The following is a 17,828-nucleotide window of genomic DNA, read 5'->3' on the forward strand; positions in this document are numbered from 1 at the left end:
TGGGAACCACTGCTCTAAACACTAAACACCAGATTAAAGAGAAGATATATATTAAAGTATAGATTTCAATTTGGCACAAAGTAATGTAAGTTAGAAACAGTTGCGAAAAAATCCTGGGAGAATATCTGAAGCTCAGAGGGAGATTTGCCTTATAGATTTCAAAGGGAAGATCAGCACAGGAATAGTCCCTGTGACAGTGGTGTTTAAAACACTTTCAGACAGGCACATAGATGTACAAGGGATGGAGAGATATGGGTCATGTGCAGGCAGGAGATTAGTTTAACCTGGCATCATGTTTGGCACAGACATTGTGGGCCGAAGGATCTGTTGCTGACTTTCTATGTCCCCTATTGTAAAACACTAATTTCTACACGTGTTCTACTGATGAATGACAAATACAAATGTGTGCATCCTTGAGGATACTGTTGTACACAGTTCATATCTGACCTGACAAACAATTGCCCCAGACATCTTTTTTTTTAAGTTTAAAAAAAAAACACATAATAAAAAAAGTTCCATGATCCAAAGTTCATGCAGAGTGAATCTTAGTTAAGAAGGGTGCAGATGGAGTTTCAGAATTAGTCTCTATGTTCTGCCTGAATCATCATTTGCTTGGCCAATAACAAATGACACCCGCAATAATTACTCAACCAACTCATCCCATGTCTCCAACTTCACCATTTACATCACTGATCACACTTCGGTCTCTCGCCATGACTCACCAAAACCATACTTGTTGTGTGACTACTGCTTGATGAGAAGCGAGTGTAAAGATTTCAATTTCTTCTTAATTTATGTTCTCCACTAAATCCATAGACTTTAACAATCATCTCCACAAAGATGAGCAAACACTACAACAGACGATGATTGGAGCATTGAGTAGAAGAGTCAGAACGTCATGATGCAGTTTTTGAGGACTTTGTCTTTAGACTTTAGAGATACAGGTCCTTCGGCCCATCGAGTCCGTGCTGACCAGCAACACTAGCACTTTTCTATGCACTAGGAACAATTTTACCTAAGCCAATTAACCTACAAACCTGCCCATCATTGGGGAAAACTGGAGTACCCTGGAAAGCCCCACGTGATCCCAGGGAGAACATACAAACTCTGTACAGACAGCACTTGTAGACAGGATTGAACCTGGTTCTCTGGTGCTTTGAGGCAGCAGGTCCACCACTGCACCACCATGCTGGAGTAACTCAGCAGGTCAGGCAGTATCTCTGGAGAACATGTATAGGGGATGTTTTGGGTTGAGACCCCTTTTCAGCTAGGGTCCGCCGAGTTACCGCTGAGGTAATCCAGCACTTTGTGTCTTTTTTTTTGTAAACAAGCATGTGCAGTTCCTTGCGTCTCCTTTATAGGACTTACGTGCACTATACACAATTCTGGTCACTTTATCATAGGAAGGAAGTGGAGGCTTTGGAGAGGATGCAGAAGTGGTTTACCAGAATGATGCCTGGATTAGAGAGTATTACCCATAAGGAGAGATTGGACAGACGTGGATTGTTTTCTCTGGAGCATCAGAGGCTGAGGGGAGACCTAATAGATGTATATTTAATTATGTGAGTTATAAATAGGGTAGACAGTCAGAATCGTTTTTTCCAGGGTGGAAATGACAAAGAATAGAAGACATCATTTTAAGGTGAAAGGGGCAAAGTTTAAAGGGATGTGCGGGGCAAGTTTTCTTTTAAACAGAGGGTAGTCAGGACCTGGAATGCTCTGCCAGGGTGATGGTTGAGGCAGATACAAAATGCGGCCATTAATAGGCTTTTAGATAGGCACATGGATATGCAGGGAATGGAGGGATATGAATCACATACAAGCAGATGAAATTAGTTGTTTATCTTGACATCATGTTCAGCTCATTGTTGGTCGAAGGTCCGGTTCCTGTGATGTAAACCTCTATGTTCCTATGTGTTTTCTATGTTCTCGGTATATCATGAGGTTCCAGTTTTACACAAGAAGTTATTATGTAAGCCAAGTGCGGTATTAGTACAGAACAAGCTGTTCTGAGGGTAGATAAGGTTAGGGTTGGGAAAGAATAATCCACTAAAGATTTATACAAAGAGTCATGGTGGCGCAGCGGTAGAGATGCTGCCTCACAGCGCCAAAGACCTGGGTTCAATTCTGACAATGTGTGCTGTCTGTATGGAGTTTGTACGTTCTCCCTGTGACCGTGTGGGTTTTCTCCATGTCCTCCAGTTTCCCCTCGCACTCAAAGGATGTATAGGTTCGTAGGCTAATTGGCTTGGGGTAAAATTGTAAATTGTGCCTAGCGTGTACGATAGTGTTAGTGTACGGGGATGGCTGGTCTGTGCGTACCTGGTGGGCCTGTTTGTACGGGGGAGATCACTGGTCGGCGTGGATTTGGTGGGTCAAAGGGCCTATTTCCACGCTGTATCTCTCAACTAAATAAAAATAATCAGGAGTGAAGGAATCACAGGTCTCTAACTTATCTGCTTCTAACACAATCTGGACTTAGTAACTAAATACAAATTTCAATGGTAGCAGATTCAGAAAAGGCAGCTAAGAAATTTATTAGACAAAATATATAACCAGCCAGAATGTTGATAGATGAATAAGTAGACTTAAATACAGTGCATTTAAACAGCAGTGAAACGGGAAGCCTCATGACATGTCAAATGCTTAACATGTTCTACCAACGTAGAAGGTAGACAAAATTGCTGGAGAAACTCAGCGGGTGAGGCAGCATCTATGGAGCGAAAGTGACGTTTCATGTCGAGAACCTTCTTCAGACTGATGTTGGGGGGGGGGGGGGAGGGGAGGTGGAAGAAAGGAATAGGCAGAGACAGTAGGCTTGTGGGAGAGCTGGGAAGGCGAGGGGAAGGAGGGAGAAAGCAAGGACTTCCTGAAATTGGAGAAGTCAATGTTCATACCGCTGGGGGTAAAAATTATAAAAGGACTGGACAAGCTAGATGCAGGAAAAATGTTCCCAATGTTGGGCGAGTCCAGAACCAGGGGCCACAGTCTTCGAATAAAGGGGAGGTCATTTAAGACTGAGGTGAGAAAAAACGTTTTCACCCAGAATTGTGAATTTATGGAATTCCCTGCCACAGAGGGCAGTGGTGGCCAAGTCACTGGATGGATTTAAGAGACAGTTAGATAGAGCTCTAGGGGCTCGTGGAGCCAAGGGATATGGGGAGAAGGCAGGCACGGGTCATTGATAGGGGACGATCAGCCACAATCACAATGAATGGCCGTGCTGGCTCGAAGGGCCGAATGGCCTCCTCCTGCACCCATTTTCTATGTTTCTATGGGGTGTAAACTACCCAAGTGAAATATGAGGTGTTGTTCCTCCAATTTACGGTGGGCCTCACTATGGCAATGGAGGAGGCCCAGGACAGAAAGGTCGGATTCCGAATTTGAGAGGGAGTTGAAGTGCTGAGCCATCAGGAGATCAGATTGGGGATTATTGCGAACAGAGCGGAGGTGTTGGGCGAAGCGATCGCCAAGCCTGCGCTTGGTCTCACCGATGTAGAGCAGTTGACACCTGGAACAGCGGATGCAGTAGATGAGGTTGGAGGAGGTGCAGATGAACCTCTGCCTCACCTGGAAAGACTGCTTGGGTCCTTGGATGGAGTTGAGGGGGGAGGTAAAGCAACAAGTGTAGCATTTCCTGCGGTTGCAAGGGAAAGTGCCAAGGGAGGGGGTGGTTTGGATGGGAAGGGACAAATTGACCAGGGAGTTACGGAGGGAACGGTCTCTACGGAAAGCAAAAAGGGGAGGTGATGGGAAGATGTGGCCAGTGGTGGGATCCCGTTGGAGGTGGCGAAAATGTCGGAGGATTATATGTTGTATGTGACGGCTGGTAGAGTGGAAGGTGAGGACAAGCGGGGCACTGTCCTTTTTACGTGGGGGATGGGGAGTGAGAGCGGAGCTGCAGGATATAGAAGAGACCTTGGTAAGAGCCTCATCTATAATAGAAGAGGGGAACCCACGTTCCCTAAAGAATTAGGACATATCCGATGCCCTGGTCTGGAACACCTCATCCTGGGTGCAGATGCGGCATAGACGGAGGAATTGGGAGTCGGGGATAGTCCTTACAGGAAGCAGGGTGGAAATAAGTGTTGTCCAGATAGCCATGGGAGTCAGTGGGTTTGTAGATGTAGAGATCACTGCAGAAAGCCAGTGTAGTGTTGGGCCATTTATTCAAGACAGTGTAATACATATTGTGGAAATGACTATTGATGAGTTACAGTACAGTGGCCTGGCCAAACCACACCCACTGTCACACATACTTCTGGTTGCAGAGCAACAGGAAGTCCAAGCATTGCAAAGCTGGTCTTTAATAGAATCATAGTCATACAGCACGGAAATAGGGCCTTTGGCCCCACTTACCTAAGCCGACCAATATGCCCCATCTACACTAGTCCCACCTGTCCCCATTTCATCCGTATCCATCCTAAACCTTTCCTATTCATGTACGTTTCCAAACTATACCTGCCTCAACTACCTCCTTTATCTTACACCATTGTTATAATGATGGCATTAAAGGCTGACAAAAAGGATTATACAGCAAGGCACCCGCTAAGTTTTCAAATAGTTAAATTTACAGGTTTTCTTCTCAGCAATTATAAAGCATCACAAACATTGGGCCAAGTAATGACCTGTGATTAAGGAAGGTGGTGAATAGGTCATGGGACTTAACAAAGGTGAACTCAATTACTTTATTTTCATCGTTCAATTATCCTAAATCTCCAAATAGGCATCATTAGTTAGATTTACCCAACATCAGCAGTTGTGGTGTGACCAAATAATCTGCTCAAGAAATTTGTCGCTTTTCATAATGCTTCCATTCTTCTAGATATTGAATTCCTTTTAATTCAGTCTCGAAAGCTGTGCACTCTAAATTGTTCCCCCCCCCCCCTCCCCTGGTTTTACAGACGGAAATTAAAAATATATTTTACTTTCATATGCTGACAATTGTTTGTTGGTTTTATTGCCCAATGTTTAGTTCAGTTTAGCTTACTGTCATGTGCAGTGAAAGCTTTTTTGCTGCGTGCTAACCAGTCAGCAGAACTACTATACAGGATTACAATCGAGCCGTCCAGTGAAAATTTCTCTGAAAAAAACATACAAAGTGCTGGAGTAACTCAAGAGGGTCAGGCAGCATCTCTGGTGAAAAAGGATAGGTGACGTTTCGGGTTGGGACCCTTCTTCAGATGATTTTTCGTTTGCTTTAATGCTCATTTCAATGACGTAGATTAGCCGTAAGGAATGATAATTGGTTTTAAAATCCATCTGAAATCAACCCTGAAGGCAAGCATTGTGAAAATGGTGTGAAGTAAAGTTTTTAATGTGCCCAACATGTCATAGGTGTAAAATTTGCTAGCTGACATTTTAATTCAAATTGTGAAAACATTAGGGGCACAAAAGTAGTTCAGACAGTCCATCACACAAACCGGACACCCCACCTCCGACTCCATCTACACTTCACGTTGTCTTGGAAAAGCAGCCAACATAATCAATGACTTGTCCCGTCCTGCTCATTCATTCTTCTCTCTGCTCCTGTCCGACAGAAGCTTGAAAGCGTACACCACCATACTCAGGAACAGCTTCTTCCCTTCAGTTATCAGGCTTCTGAATGGTCCTTCCATAAGCTAGGGTACTGTCCAATTCACCACTACCCTACTGTGGATATTGGACTTCGTCCATGGAACTGATGCGCTACAATGCTGAGAATTATAATCTGCACTCTGTATCTTCCCCGTTGCTCTACCCATTGTACTTCAGTTTGATTTGATTGTATTGATGCATGGTACACCTGGTATGATTGGATAGTATACAAAACAAAGATTTTCACTGTAACTTGGTACACATAACTAAATAAATCATAAATTTAAACCCAAAAGCTAACAAGGTAAGCAGAAACGTTGTTAATCTTTCCTAATGGCCCTTTGGGCAGAGGCCTTGTTCAGTAGAATCCTGATGTAAACAAACAAAAGGTCTCCCATTTTGTTCAGCACTATTAACAACAAAGTGATCTTAGCCCATTCATCGCGGCTCTAGAGAAGGGTCCCAACCCAAAACGTCACCTATCCATGTTCTCCAGAGATGCTGCCTGACCCACTGAGTTATTCCAGTACTTTGTGTCTTTTTGTGTATTAACCAATATCTGCATTTCCTTGTTTCTACACTCATACATGTTTTTGCCGGAAATACCTTCTTGACCACGTTTCACTGAGTCTTTTAGCCTGGGGACTGTCTTGTTCAAACAAGCCTTTAATAACAGAGATTTGCTTCAGTTCAAAATAAAATGTACATTGCATTTTAGTAATATTTCTTATGAAACATTGTCAATTTTCTTTTGTTTGTGTAAGGCTTCATCTTTCTAATATTAGCAATCCTTCGTCCATATTCATTGCTTACTGGCATAAAGGCATTTCATTATTGATTAGTTTTAGTTTAATTTAGTTTAGAGATACAGCGCAGAAACAGGCCCTTCAGCCCAGAGTCCGTGCCGACCAGCAGCCACCACGTACACTCACACTATCGTACACACTAGGACAATTTAGTTTTACTGAAGCCAATTAACCTACAAACCTGTGCGACTTTCGAGTGTGGGAGGAAACAGGAGCACTCGAAGAAAATCCACGCGGTGACTGGAAGAAGGTACAAACTCCATACAGACAGCACCTGTAGTCCGGATTGAATCAGGCTCCCTGGCTCTGTAAGGCAGCAACTCTACCGCTGCACCACCTGCTGCCTTTGATTTAATCCATTATCATAACTACATAGCTGATAGTACCTGTGAACAGCAATGAAACAAGGAGCAGTATGTCACTGGAAAATGTTCCAACACATGCCCTTTGTTCCTACACATGCAGGTGCAGGAGACTCTATGCAAATCGTATAGAGTCCACTTCAAATCATAATCGCACTCAAAAGCAGAAGTGTGGAGATCTATTTGTTTCAATTTTCTGATACGTTTCAACATTTAATTTGCCCATTTGAACTTGTTTGCAAATTAAATTAAGATCTTACCGGCAAAATGACTGCTCAATAGTGTGCCTTTGGGCTCAAGAACGTAGTATGCAGCGCAGGACCAGGCCCTTCAGCCCACAATGTCCTTGCTGAACTTGATGCCAAGTTAAACTAACTTCATGCACGGCATCCATATCCCTCCATTCCTTGCACATCCATGTGCCTATCTAAAAGGCTTTCTAACTAAACTGTTGTTAAAGTTGAGGATAAGGATGTCAAAATCTAGCAAGAACTAGTGGTTCCAATGAGACCTCTTATTTCTGGGCGCTTGCCTTCATTGGGCGGAGAATTGGGTACAACAGGCAGGAAGTCGTGATACAGCTCCATAAGACATAGGTTGGGCCGCATTTGGAGTATTGTTTGCAGTTCTGTCGCCCTATTACAGGAAGGATGTGGAGGATTTGGAGAGGATGCAGAAGAGGTTTACAGTAATGCTTCCTAGATTAGAGGATAGTAGCTATAAGGAGATGTTGCACAAACTTACAAATCTCAAATTGTGGAGTACAGAGGCAAATAATTAAATAAAGGGTATCTGTCCCAAACATTATGGAGGGCACTGTGTATGACACAAGTAATCCAGATATGAATTATGATTTGGCAACCCATTGAGAGAAGGTAGCCACAAGACCCGGTCTCTGTAGCTACAAGGTAGTCACTAACAACAGTCACTGATGACAAAGGTATGGATGAGAGATTCAACAGATAGCTGGAGATATATGGGATTACAAAAGGGGAGAAAGCCTTAGGATGGAGAGGAAATTGCATTGGCAGCTGAGCAAGAACAAGCAATTCATTTTGCATCACTTCACTTGAGCAGTTCTGTGTTGTTCCTGATTCGTATTATTCACCTACAAACAAAACTTTCAACCCTGCACTACTTCATAAACCTGAATATTTAAAGGCTCCATACTATGCAGCTGGGCGGCACAGTGGCGCAGTTGGTAGAGCTGCTGCCTCACAGCACACGAGACCTCGGTTCAATCCTGACCTCAGTGAAGTTTGTACGTTCTCCCTGTGACTGCGTGATTTTTTCTCCAGGTGCTCTGGTCTCCTCCCACATCCCAAAGACCTGTGGGTTTGTAGGTTAATTACGTCTGTAAATTCCCCCGAATGTGGAGGGAGTGGATGAGAAAGTGGGATAACACCAGAACTAGTGTGAATGGGTACTCGATGGTCGGCATGGACTCAGTGGGACAAAGGGGCTGTTTCAGGGCCAGCAGTATATCTAAAGTTTCAGTTCAGTGTAGTTTAGAGATACAGAGTGGCGACAGGCCCTTCTGCCCACCAAATCTTTGACAACGATCACCCCATACTCTAGTTCTGTCCGATACACTCGGGACAATTTACAGAGGCCAATTAACCTACAAATCCACACGTTTTTGAAATGTGGGAGAAAACAGGAGCAGGCTGAGAAAACGTACAAACTCCATACAGACATCACCCGTAGTCATAATCGAACCCAGTCTCTGGCGCTACAAGGTAGCAGCTTTACTGCTGTCACTGTGCTGCCCAAAAACTAAATTAAACATATGCTGCGTATACTCCGGCCCACCATGGCTTGAACCCAAATACAATTTGAACAGAACCACATTTTGTACATTTGTGGGTTCATTTTGTAGGCTCGGAACACATAACAGTTCATTCTTTGGATAGGACAGAATGAGGATCATACTGGGGCCCAGTCATTCATTAACATGCATAATATCATCAACAGTAAATTGTTATCAATAGATATGTAACCAAATAGTTCAAGTATCTGAAAGAAGCAACTTGAGGTTAGTTGGTCTTTTCCTGCCTATCGTTTTTATGTGCAAAATTACAAGTACCACATATTTAAATAAAGACCTTTTCCCTACTTACAGTATTAGTTCACAATGACACTGTAATAGTGAATAGCATTGTACAATTGGATTGAATTGATTCTTTACTGAAATTCTTGAGAAGTCTCGATCTTAAACATTGCCTGTGTAGTTATCAGTACATTTATTGATGAGGACTGGAACTTAATTACAAACAGACTTGTTCAGGGAAATATGACAGGCTACAAGTTTAAAAATGCTAAAAACCCAATTGAATAATGGAAATAAATCATTTTTTACACCTCTTATTGTGAATCAAAACATAGACAGTGTTATTACATATAAAATGCTAGCAAGGTATGTTATATTTCAATGACTTGAAATGTAGAAGTAGAATTGTTGGCAGGATGCAAGAGTTACGGCATAAACCATCTACTATTTCCACCCTTTCCATGGCCTAATACCAAATCCTGGAAGTAGTTATTTGTCCATTGAAGTAGCTTTAATGAGCCAATATCCTTGCGACAAATTCTACTTTTCTTTTCTTTTGGCACAGTTTTAAAGTATAGTGTTAAAAATAAGAGAACTTGGCAAATTAATGGAATTACTAAAAATATGATGGGTGGTGGGCATATGGGACAATCTGCCAGGGGAGGTAGTTGAGGCAGGTACAATAAGAACACTTAAAGGACACGGATAGGTACATGGATAGGAAAGGTTTTGTGGGATTATGGACCAATTGATGATGCCTCTTGGATGGTCGCATTGGACGAGTTGGGCTGAAGGACCTGTTTCCATACTGTATGACTCTATAAAGGAAAATAAAAATAAAAGCTGGAACAAAAGTCAACAAAAACAAGTCAACAACGTCAGGATTGTTGGCATCTACTTTTCATTCTACCCTGGATGACCTGGTATAAATGTTAGCACCTTGAGGCCCTGAGCTAAAGGGAGAGGTTGAGCAGGCAAGGAATTTATTCCTTGGAGCGCAGGAGGATGAGGGGTGATATTACCGAGGTGTATAAGATTATGAGAATAGATAAGGTAAACACACAGATTCGTTTACCCAGAGTAGGGGAAATCAAGAACGTGGGGACATAAGTTTAAGATAAGAGGGGGGAAACTTTAATAGGAACCCGAGGGTTGACTTTTTTATTTTTACACAGAGGGTGGAGGGTGTATGCCAGAGGAGGTAGTTCAGGCAGGCACCATCACAATGTTTACATTTTATTTGGGGGTAGGTTTCGAGGGATATGGGCCAAATGCAGGCAGGCGGGACTAGTTAGATGGGGCATGCTGGTCGATGTGAACAAGTTGGGTCGAAGGGCCTGTTTCCATGCTGTATAGTTCTATGACCTGCTCTCTGATCAAATCATTTTTTCCCAGATTTTTTTATTACAAGATGCACGTGGCACAAATGGTTGTAAGGGCCTAACTTTTAAACGTTCTTTAGCGGGCAAAGTGAACAGATGAATGAAGTAAGACTTGGGTAGGAAGGCTGCAAAGACAGAAGGGAAACATGTCAACCATGCATTCCTGCTCGATGTGTATTTTGGCAATTTGTACATAGGCAGCCCGTGGTTTAATAGGTGAAAGATCTCACAGTCTGCCTGGGAGTGACAAGCACCATCATTGTTGAGGTACTTGCCTTAAGAAAGAACCATTGAAAAATACCAAACCCCCCCCCAAACCCAAACCTACCGGACCACCCACCACCTCAATCTATTTACATCCAGCTGGCACTGGACATTGAAAATTGCACCAAAACCAAGCGATTTGCATCCTGTCTCAATGGACTATTTCTGTAGGCTTTATTCTAATTGGGAATTATGCTTAGGTATGGCGATACTTCACTGAACTGTATGCAAAAATAAAAAGAATTTCACCGTGCGTTTATACGCGTGACAATTAAGCACCATTGGCCATTGATGGTTGGTGAGGTATTGGCATTAAGCGAGAACCACTGGAAAATGTTCCCCCCCTCCACCCACCATTGTAACCATCATCTCAGTCTATTTACATCCAGCTAGAACGAGGCCAGCGGGAATCCCGTACTCATGAGCGCCGAGGATGTTGCCCGGATTATCATCAAAGAAAATGTGAGGTTTGATTTCAGCTAAGACGGGGCCTTTTGGGGAGCCGGCCATGAAGAAGGCTTCGTCGATCTGCAGTCCCCAGTGGCGTAGGGTATTAATGGCTCGCGCACCCAACTCATTGCTACTCCTCGCTGTCACCAGGTACGTGCAGATTGGGTCATCCTCAGGGGGAAACTTCTTCTTCATCTCCCCAAGTATCATGGCAAACACTTTGAATGGGCCCTGTCAACAAGAAAGGCCGAAAGATCAGTGGGTGACAACTTCACAAGTCACAGGAGCAGAATTAAGCTGACTACAAGTAGACTTTAGATACAGCGTGGAAACAGGCCCTTCGTCCCACTGTTTCGCTTAGTTTATTCATTGTCACGTGTACCAAGGTACAGTGAAAAGCTTTTGTTGCATGCAAACCAGTCAGCGGAAAGACAACACATAATTACAATCGAGCCATTCACCTTGTAAAGATACATGATAAAGGGAATAACTTGAATAATGTGTAGTGCAAAATAAAGCCAGTAAAGTCCTATCAAAGATTGTCCGATGGTCTCCAATAAGGTAGATTGTAGTTCAGGTAGTATTCCATGCAGACCAGTGATCACCCTGTACACGAACACTATCCTATATACCAGGGACAATTTAAAATTTGTAGATGCCAATTAACCTACAAAACCGACACGTCTATAGAGTGTGGGAGGAAACTGGAGCACCTGAAGAAAACCCAGTCTCAAGGAGAAGGTACAAATTCCGTACATACATCACCAATAGTCAGAATCGAACCCAGGGCTCTGGCGCTGTAAGGCAGCAACTCTACCGCTGCACCGCCATGCAGCCCTTTCCTCTTCCAAAAAAAAAAACCGAAGAGCAAGCTGTTGTTGAAATTTTTTTTTTTATAGGAACTCAGGTATGATAAGAGATTTCAAGAATCACTAGAGACAGGAGAGGTCCCAGATGATTGGAAAATTGCCCAAGAAGGGAGCAAAGCAGAATAGTGGAAACTATAGGTCGGTTAGTCCGACTTCGGTGGTTGGTAAGATTTTAGAGTCCATTGTAAAGGATGAGGTTTCGGAGTACTTAGAAGTTCACAATAAAATCATGGCTTCCATGAAGTCAGCATGGCTTTGTGACGGGGAGGTCTTGCTTGACAAATTTGGTGGAATTCTTTGAAAAAATAAATAGCAGGACAAAGGAGAGTCAGTAGATGTTGTTTACTTAAATTTTCAGAAAGCCATTGATAAGGTGCCAGTGATTAGCGGAGTTCCGCAGGGATCGGTGCTGGGGCCACTACTCTTCACATTGTATATTAATGATTTGGACAAAGGGATTGAAGGCTTTGTGGCCAGGTTTGCGGATGATATGAAAATAGGTGGAAGGGCATGTAGTGTAGAGGAAGCAAGGACTTTGCCGAAGGACTTGGACAGGTTGGGAGAGTGGGCAGAGAAGTGGCAGATGGAAGTGTGGAGTCATGCATTTTGTTTGTAGGAATAAAGGCATAGACTGTTTTCTAAATGGGGAGAGAATCCAGAAATCGAAGGTGTAAAGGGACATGGGAATGCTGGTGCAGGTTTCCCAAAATGTTAATCTGAAAGTCGAATCAGTAGTAAAGAAAGCAAACTCAATGCTAGCATTTATTTCAAGAGGGCTTGTATACAAAAACAGGGATGTAATGCTGAGGCTCTATAAGGCCGCAATTGGAATATTGTGATCAAGGATGTGCTGGCTCTGGAGAGGGTCCAGAGGTTTACAAAAATGATCCCAGCAATACGTAGGTTAACCTATGATGAACGTTTGTTGGCACTGGGCCTGTAGTCGCTGGAGTTTAGAAGAATGAGGTGGGGGGGGGGGGGGGGTGATCTCATTGAAACATACAGAGTAGCAAAAGGATTGGGTAGAGTGGATGTGGAGAGGATATTTCCCACTAGAGGGAGAGTCTAGGACTAGACCTCATAGCCTCAGAATTAAAGGACGTTCTTTCAGGAAGGAGATGAGGAGAAATTTCTTTAGAGGGTGGTGAATCTGTGGAATACTTTGCCACAGAAGGCTGTGGAGGCCAAGTCAGTGGATATTTTTAAGGCAGAGATAGATAGATTCTTGATTAATACAGGTATCAGAGGTCATGGAGAGGGCAGGAGAATGGGGTGAGGAGGGAGAGATAGATCAGCCATGATTGAATGGCAGAGTAGACTTGATGGGCCGAATGGCCTAATTCTATCCTATCACCTATGACCTTGTTTCTCTGGGATTATGGAAGATATGGCTAAGTGCACATGCAAAAAAAATCTCAATAATGTGAGGCAATTTTTCAAGGGATAAAATAAACCTTACTTCCCCTATAGGAACTTGCTCCATCTCCTTCTCATATTTGTAGACCTCCACGAGACCCTTCTCTCTGAACACGACATCGGTCTCATCTGAGAACAATACCGAATCTCCATCGAATGCTACCTTGAGTTGATCCTTTGATGTAGCTGATGCTTGCTTCAACATAAGTGCTGCGGGAATATCTGTGGAAGGGCAACAACATACTTCAATGCATAAACGAGGCACAATTTAGTTTAGTTTTGTATAGTGTAACGTGTACTGCGGTACAGTGAAAAGCTTTTGTTTGAATGCTATTCAGTCAAAGAAGACTAGGGTCGATATCCTTCTTCAGTCTGAAGAAGTGTCTCGACCCGAGAAGTCATCTATTCCATTTCTCCAGAGATGCTGGCTGACCCACAGACTTACTCCAGCTTTTTGTGTTTATCTTCGGTGTAAACCAGAATCTGCAGTTTTATACACAAAAATACTATACATTAATATAATCAAGCCATCCACAGTGCATAGTCTATGTACTGTATGATATGTACCGAGGTACAATGAAAAGCTTTTGTTGTGTGCTAATCAGGCAGCGGAAAGACTATATATGATTACAAAGAGCCGTCCAGTGTAGATGCATGACAAAGGTACAAGATAAAGTCCAGTCAGATCGAATTAGAGATAGTCCGAGGGTCTCCAATGGGATAGATGGCAGCTCAGGACCACTCTCTAGTTGTTGATAGAATAGTTCAGTTGCCTGATAACAGCTGGGAAGAAGCTGTCCCCAAATCCAAAGGTGTGCATTTTCACACTTCTGTATGCAGTAGAGCTGCTGTCTCTCGGGTGCTGTCTGTGTGGAGTTTGCATGGTCTTTTTGTGACTGCGTGGGTTTTCTCCAGGTGCTCTGGTTTCCTCCCCCATCCCAAAGACATGCGGGTTTGCAGGTTGATTGGCCTCTGCAAATTGCCCCTAGTGCGTAGGGAGTGGATGGGGAAGTGAGATGACATTGAATTAGTGTGAAAGAGTGATCGATGGTTGGCATGGACTCGGTGGGCCTTAGGGCCTCTTTCCATGCTGTATCTCTAAACAAAACTGGACCCAATACCCTTAAGCTTGCGTAATAAATTAAAAATTAACCATATAAAGACTAAAAGTGCTGGAGTAACTCAACGGGTCAGGCAGCATCTCTGGAGAACATGGATAGGTGACATTTCGGGTCGTGATCCTCCTTCAACCTGATTGTCGTGGGGGGAGAAAGCTGGAAGAGAAATGGGGACGGGACAAAGCCTGACCAGTGATTGGTGGATACAGGTGAGGGAAGCTTAGATTGGTAAATGGTTGGACAGAGATGAAAAGACCATCTACAAAGCAAACCCTGGTCTTCTATATCCACCTATCACTGGCCAGGCATTGTACTGTCCCCATCTCTCTTTCATCTTTCTCCCCCGATGGTCCCATTCATGGTACTCATGGAAGCCCATCAGATCGCACCCCGACCAATATTTATATTAATATTCGCTAATATTTTAGTTGAAATTCCTAAATTCCATTCTTTCCCCCGAAGCACTAACAAGCGCTCGCCAAATACAATTAAGACGTACAGTTGTGTAGGTTAATTGGCTTAGTAGAATTGCAAATTGTCCCCAGTGTGCTTGCGTGTGTGCGTGTGGGATAGCGTTAGTATGCGGGGATCACTGGTCGGCGCAGACTCGGTGGGCCGAAGGGCCTGTTTCCGCGCTGTTTTTCCAAAACTAAAACAAAAGACACTTACGTCTTTTCAGTGCATTGCACACAGAGGTTTCGCATGCTGAAAGGAACAGCAATACGTTCTGAGACTTCAGGTATTCCGAAGGGTCATGTCCATTCAAGAAGCAAAATTTGCTAACTTCCAAACCTACAAAAGAAATGCAACATGTGGAGCTAAGTCTGGAATAAGGACCAACAGGAGTTAAGCTTTCAGAGTGAGATCCTGCTACTCGCTCTGTTTTTAGATTCTTATTTCTGAAGTGAGTGGATGTAAATTCAAGACTCACTACATAAGCCTATCTACCCACTACACAGACCCAAGTTCAAAATCTAAGATGTGTAAGACGGAACCGCACTTGCTGGTTAAACACCCAAGATAGTCACAAAATGCTGGAGTTTTTCAGCGAGTCAGGCAGCATCTCTGGAGAAAAGGAATGGGTGACGTGTTGGGTTGGAACCCCCCCCCCCCACTTCAGACTGAAAGATAGTGGTGGGAGGGCAGAACCAGAGGGGGAAGAACAGATAGGGGGAGAGGAAGGGCTTTTGGAAATTATGCTGTAAAAATGAACATAAAGATGACCCAGAGCAGAGGAATCACGAACCTGGGGACATAGGTTTAAGGTGATGGGGGGTATTTAATAGGAACCCAGGGCCAGATTTAGATGAAGAGAGGTCCCTCCCAATCCCCCACCCCCACAACGAGAGGAAGATGGAAGAGTCCACCAGATTGACTGATGTGCAGCCGAGCGTGGCCAATGAGATAAGGGCCGGAAGGTTGCGCTATTTATTTATTTATTGCCAGTGCTAGTGTCGAGTTATCGACTTAAAACACTATTATTCTGAAATGAAGGGCAAGGAAAATAACTGAAGTGTTGTTTAGAGACTACAGTGCATTGTGACAGCATATGTAAGAAAGGCCTATGACAGTGTCAAAAATATTATACACCAGGCCCGTACGAAGCTTTTCAAAAAGAGGGGTGGCATGGCAGGATTACAAAAATGTTATGTGAAATAATTGCACGCGGTGCATATCACAAGCGCGAAGCTCAAAGACCCGAATGGTCAACTCCTGCACCTATTGTCTAAGTCAGTGGATATTTTTAAGGCAGAGATTGACAGGTACTTGATTGGTAAGAGTGTCAAGGGTTATGGGGACAAGGCAGGCTATTGGGGTTGAGAGGGAAAGATAGATTAGCCATGATTGAATGGCAGAGCAGACTCGATGGGTCAAATGGCCAACTTCTGCTTCTGTGACTTATGAACATGAAGAAAAAGACTGTGCTGTAAATAAGACATCAGTGCACGAACGCAACTAGAAAACTAGTCCATGGTAGTGCAAGAAGTGGTTCATAGTGTTCCATTGCTGAGGTAGGATTAGGGTTGTGTGGGTCGGTTCGAGAAACTGATGGTTGTAGGAACGTAGCTGTCCCTGAACCTGGTGGTGAGGTATATGTTCCAAAACCACACGGTAAGGTGACTGCAGTAATGTTTACAGAAATTAAATAATTTAACGTACTTAAAGTTACTCGTTATTTAAAAGTGATGAGTGAAGTAATCTATGGAAGAATACTTCTCAATAGTTTTATATTCCTCTTCACAAAATGCGAAAGTCACATTGCAAAAGAGGGTAAAATGCCGTCTTGTAAAAATCAATGTGTGGATGGAACATAGAACAGTACAGCAAAGGAACAGGCCCTTCGGCCCTCAATGTCCATGCCGAACATGGTGCCATAAATAAATCAATCTCGTCTGCCTGCACGTGATCCATATGCCCCCATTCTCTGCATAACCATGTGTCTATCATCAACTGTTCTGTTGTGTTGTACTGACTCACCATAATACTTTACACTCTTAATGATCCGTACTCCTCCCCCAGCGCTGTGAGTTGATAGAAGAATAATTTGAAAGAGTTGCTTTTCTTCGGGATCCAAGTTCAGTAATCTTTCATTGACCATGTGAGTAGCCTAGAAGAGACAATAATGGGAAGTAAACGGCACTCACAAAGCGTGTATGATTACGCAACTATCATTTACTGTTATTGTAAAAAATAACTGAGTGTTCACATTAATAAAGTCAAACATTATTAATAAATAAAAGGCTTAGCACATCAGACAAAATCAAGACAAAATCACACAATTAATTTGGTTTAAATGAAATACTAATTTAATTTAGTTTAGCACATGGAAACAGGCCCCTCGGCCCGACCATCGATCGCCTGTTCACACTAGTTCGATGTTATCCCACTTTCTTATCCACTCCCGACACATTAGGTGCAATTTTAGAGGCCAATTAACCACAAACCTGCACGTCTTTGGGATGTGGGGGGGAAACCGCAGCACCCGGAGGAAACCCATATGGCTACGGGGAGAACGTGCAAACTCCATACAGACAGACAGCACCCGAAGTCAGGATGGAACCTGGTTCTGTGGTGCTATGAGGCAGCGGCTCATCCAGCTGCGCCACCGTAGTTGCACGGAATATGACGGTGGATATTCCGAGAGGTTGTTTATTATTTTGATATGGTTACAGGGTTAATAACATTTCTTGCTGTTCTTTAAATATTACCAGGGGACCTTGAACATAAAGCACTGGAACAAACAGGCAGTGCTCCCAGTGTGACAGCTCATGATGGTGAGTTCTCTAGAGAATACAACACAGGCAGCACTACACAGCAACATTCACCTGCATCCTGAGCTCTGGAGCATCCACAGGGCTCAAAAACTCTCATCTCTTTGGGATGTCACCTTTCTTAACAAATATCGCTAGGATCAGATACCTACAGGCCTGGACAGAGTAAATGTGGAGAGGATGTTTTACCATCAATGGGAGAGTCTAGGACCAGAGGCCACAGCCTCAGAATAAAAGGACGTACCTTTAGAAAGGAGATGAG

The 17,828-nt window shown here is 43.4% G+C and overlaps 1 protein-coding gene across 2 annotated transcripts in view; it reads right to left on the reverse strand.

The window, feature by feature from the left end:
* Window positions 1–8,791: 8,791 nt before the first annotated feature.
* Window positions 8,792–17,828, reverse strand: part of LOC116984696 (cytosolic 5'-nucleotidase 1A-like) — a 29,453-nt gene continuing 20,416 nt past the window's right edge. Inside the window, exons 4-7 of one of the 2 annotated variants that reach the window (XM_033039007.1) lie at window positions 16,773–16,902; window positions 14,964–15,086; window positions 13,220–13,398; window positions 8,792–11,122 (exon numbers count right to left, since the gene is read on the reverse strand). In XM_033039007.1, the coding sequence (XP_032894898.1) occupies window positions 10,817–11,122; window positions 13,220–13,398; window positions 14,964–15,086; window positions 16,773–16,902 (738 nt within the window). In that variant the 3' untranslated portion in view covers window positions 8,792–10,816. The remainder of the gene's footprint in view (window positions 11,123–13,219; window positions 13,399–14,963; window positions 15,087–16,772; window positions 16,903–17,828) is intronic. The other variant, XM_033039006.1, reaches the window with a different exon arrangement.

The sequence above is a fragment of the Amblyraja radiata genome, chromosome 20 (genome assembly GCF_010909765.2).
Source record: "Amblyraja radiata isolate CabotCenter1 chromosome 20, sAmbRad1.1.pri, whole genome shotgun sequence".
Taxonomy (NCBI): Eukaryota; Metazoa; Chordata; class Chondrichthyes; order Rajiformes; family Rajidae; genus Amblyraja; species Amblyraja radiata.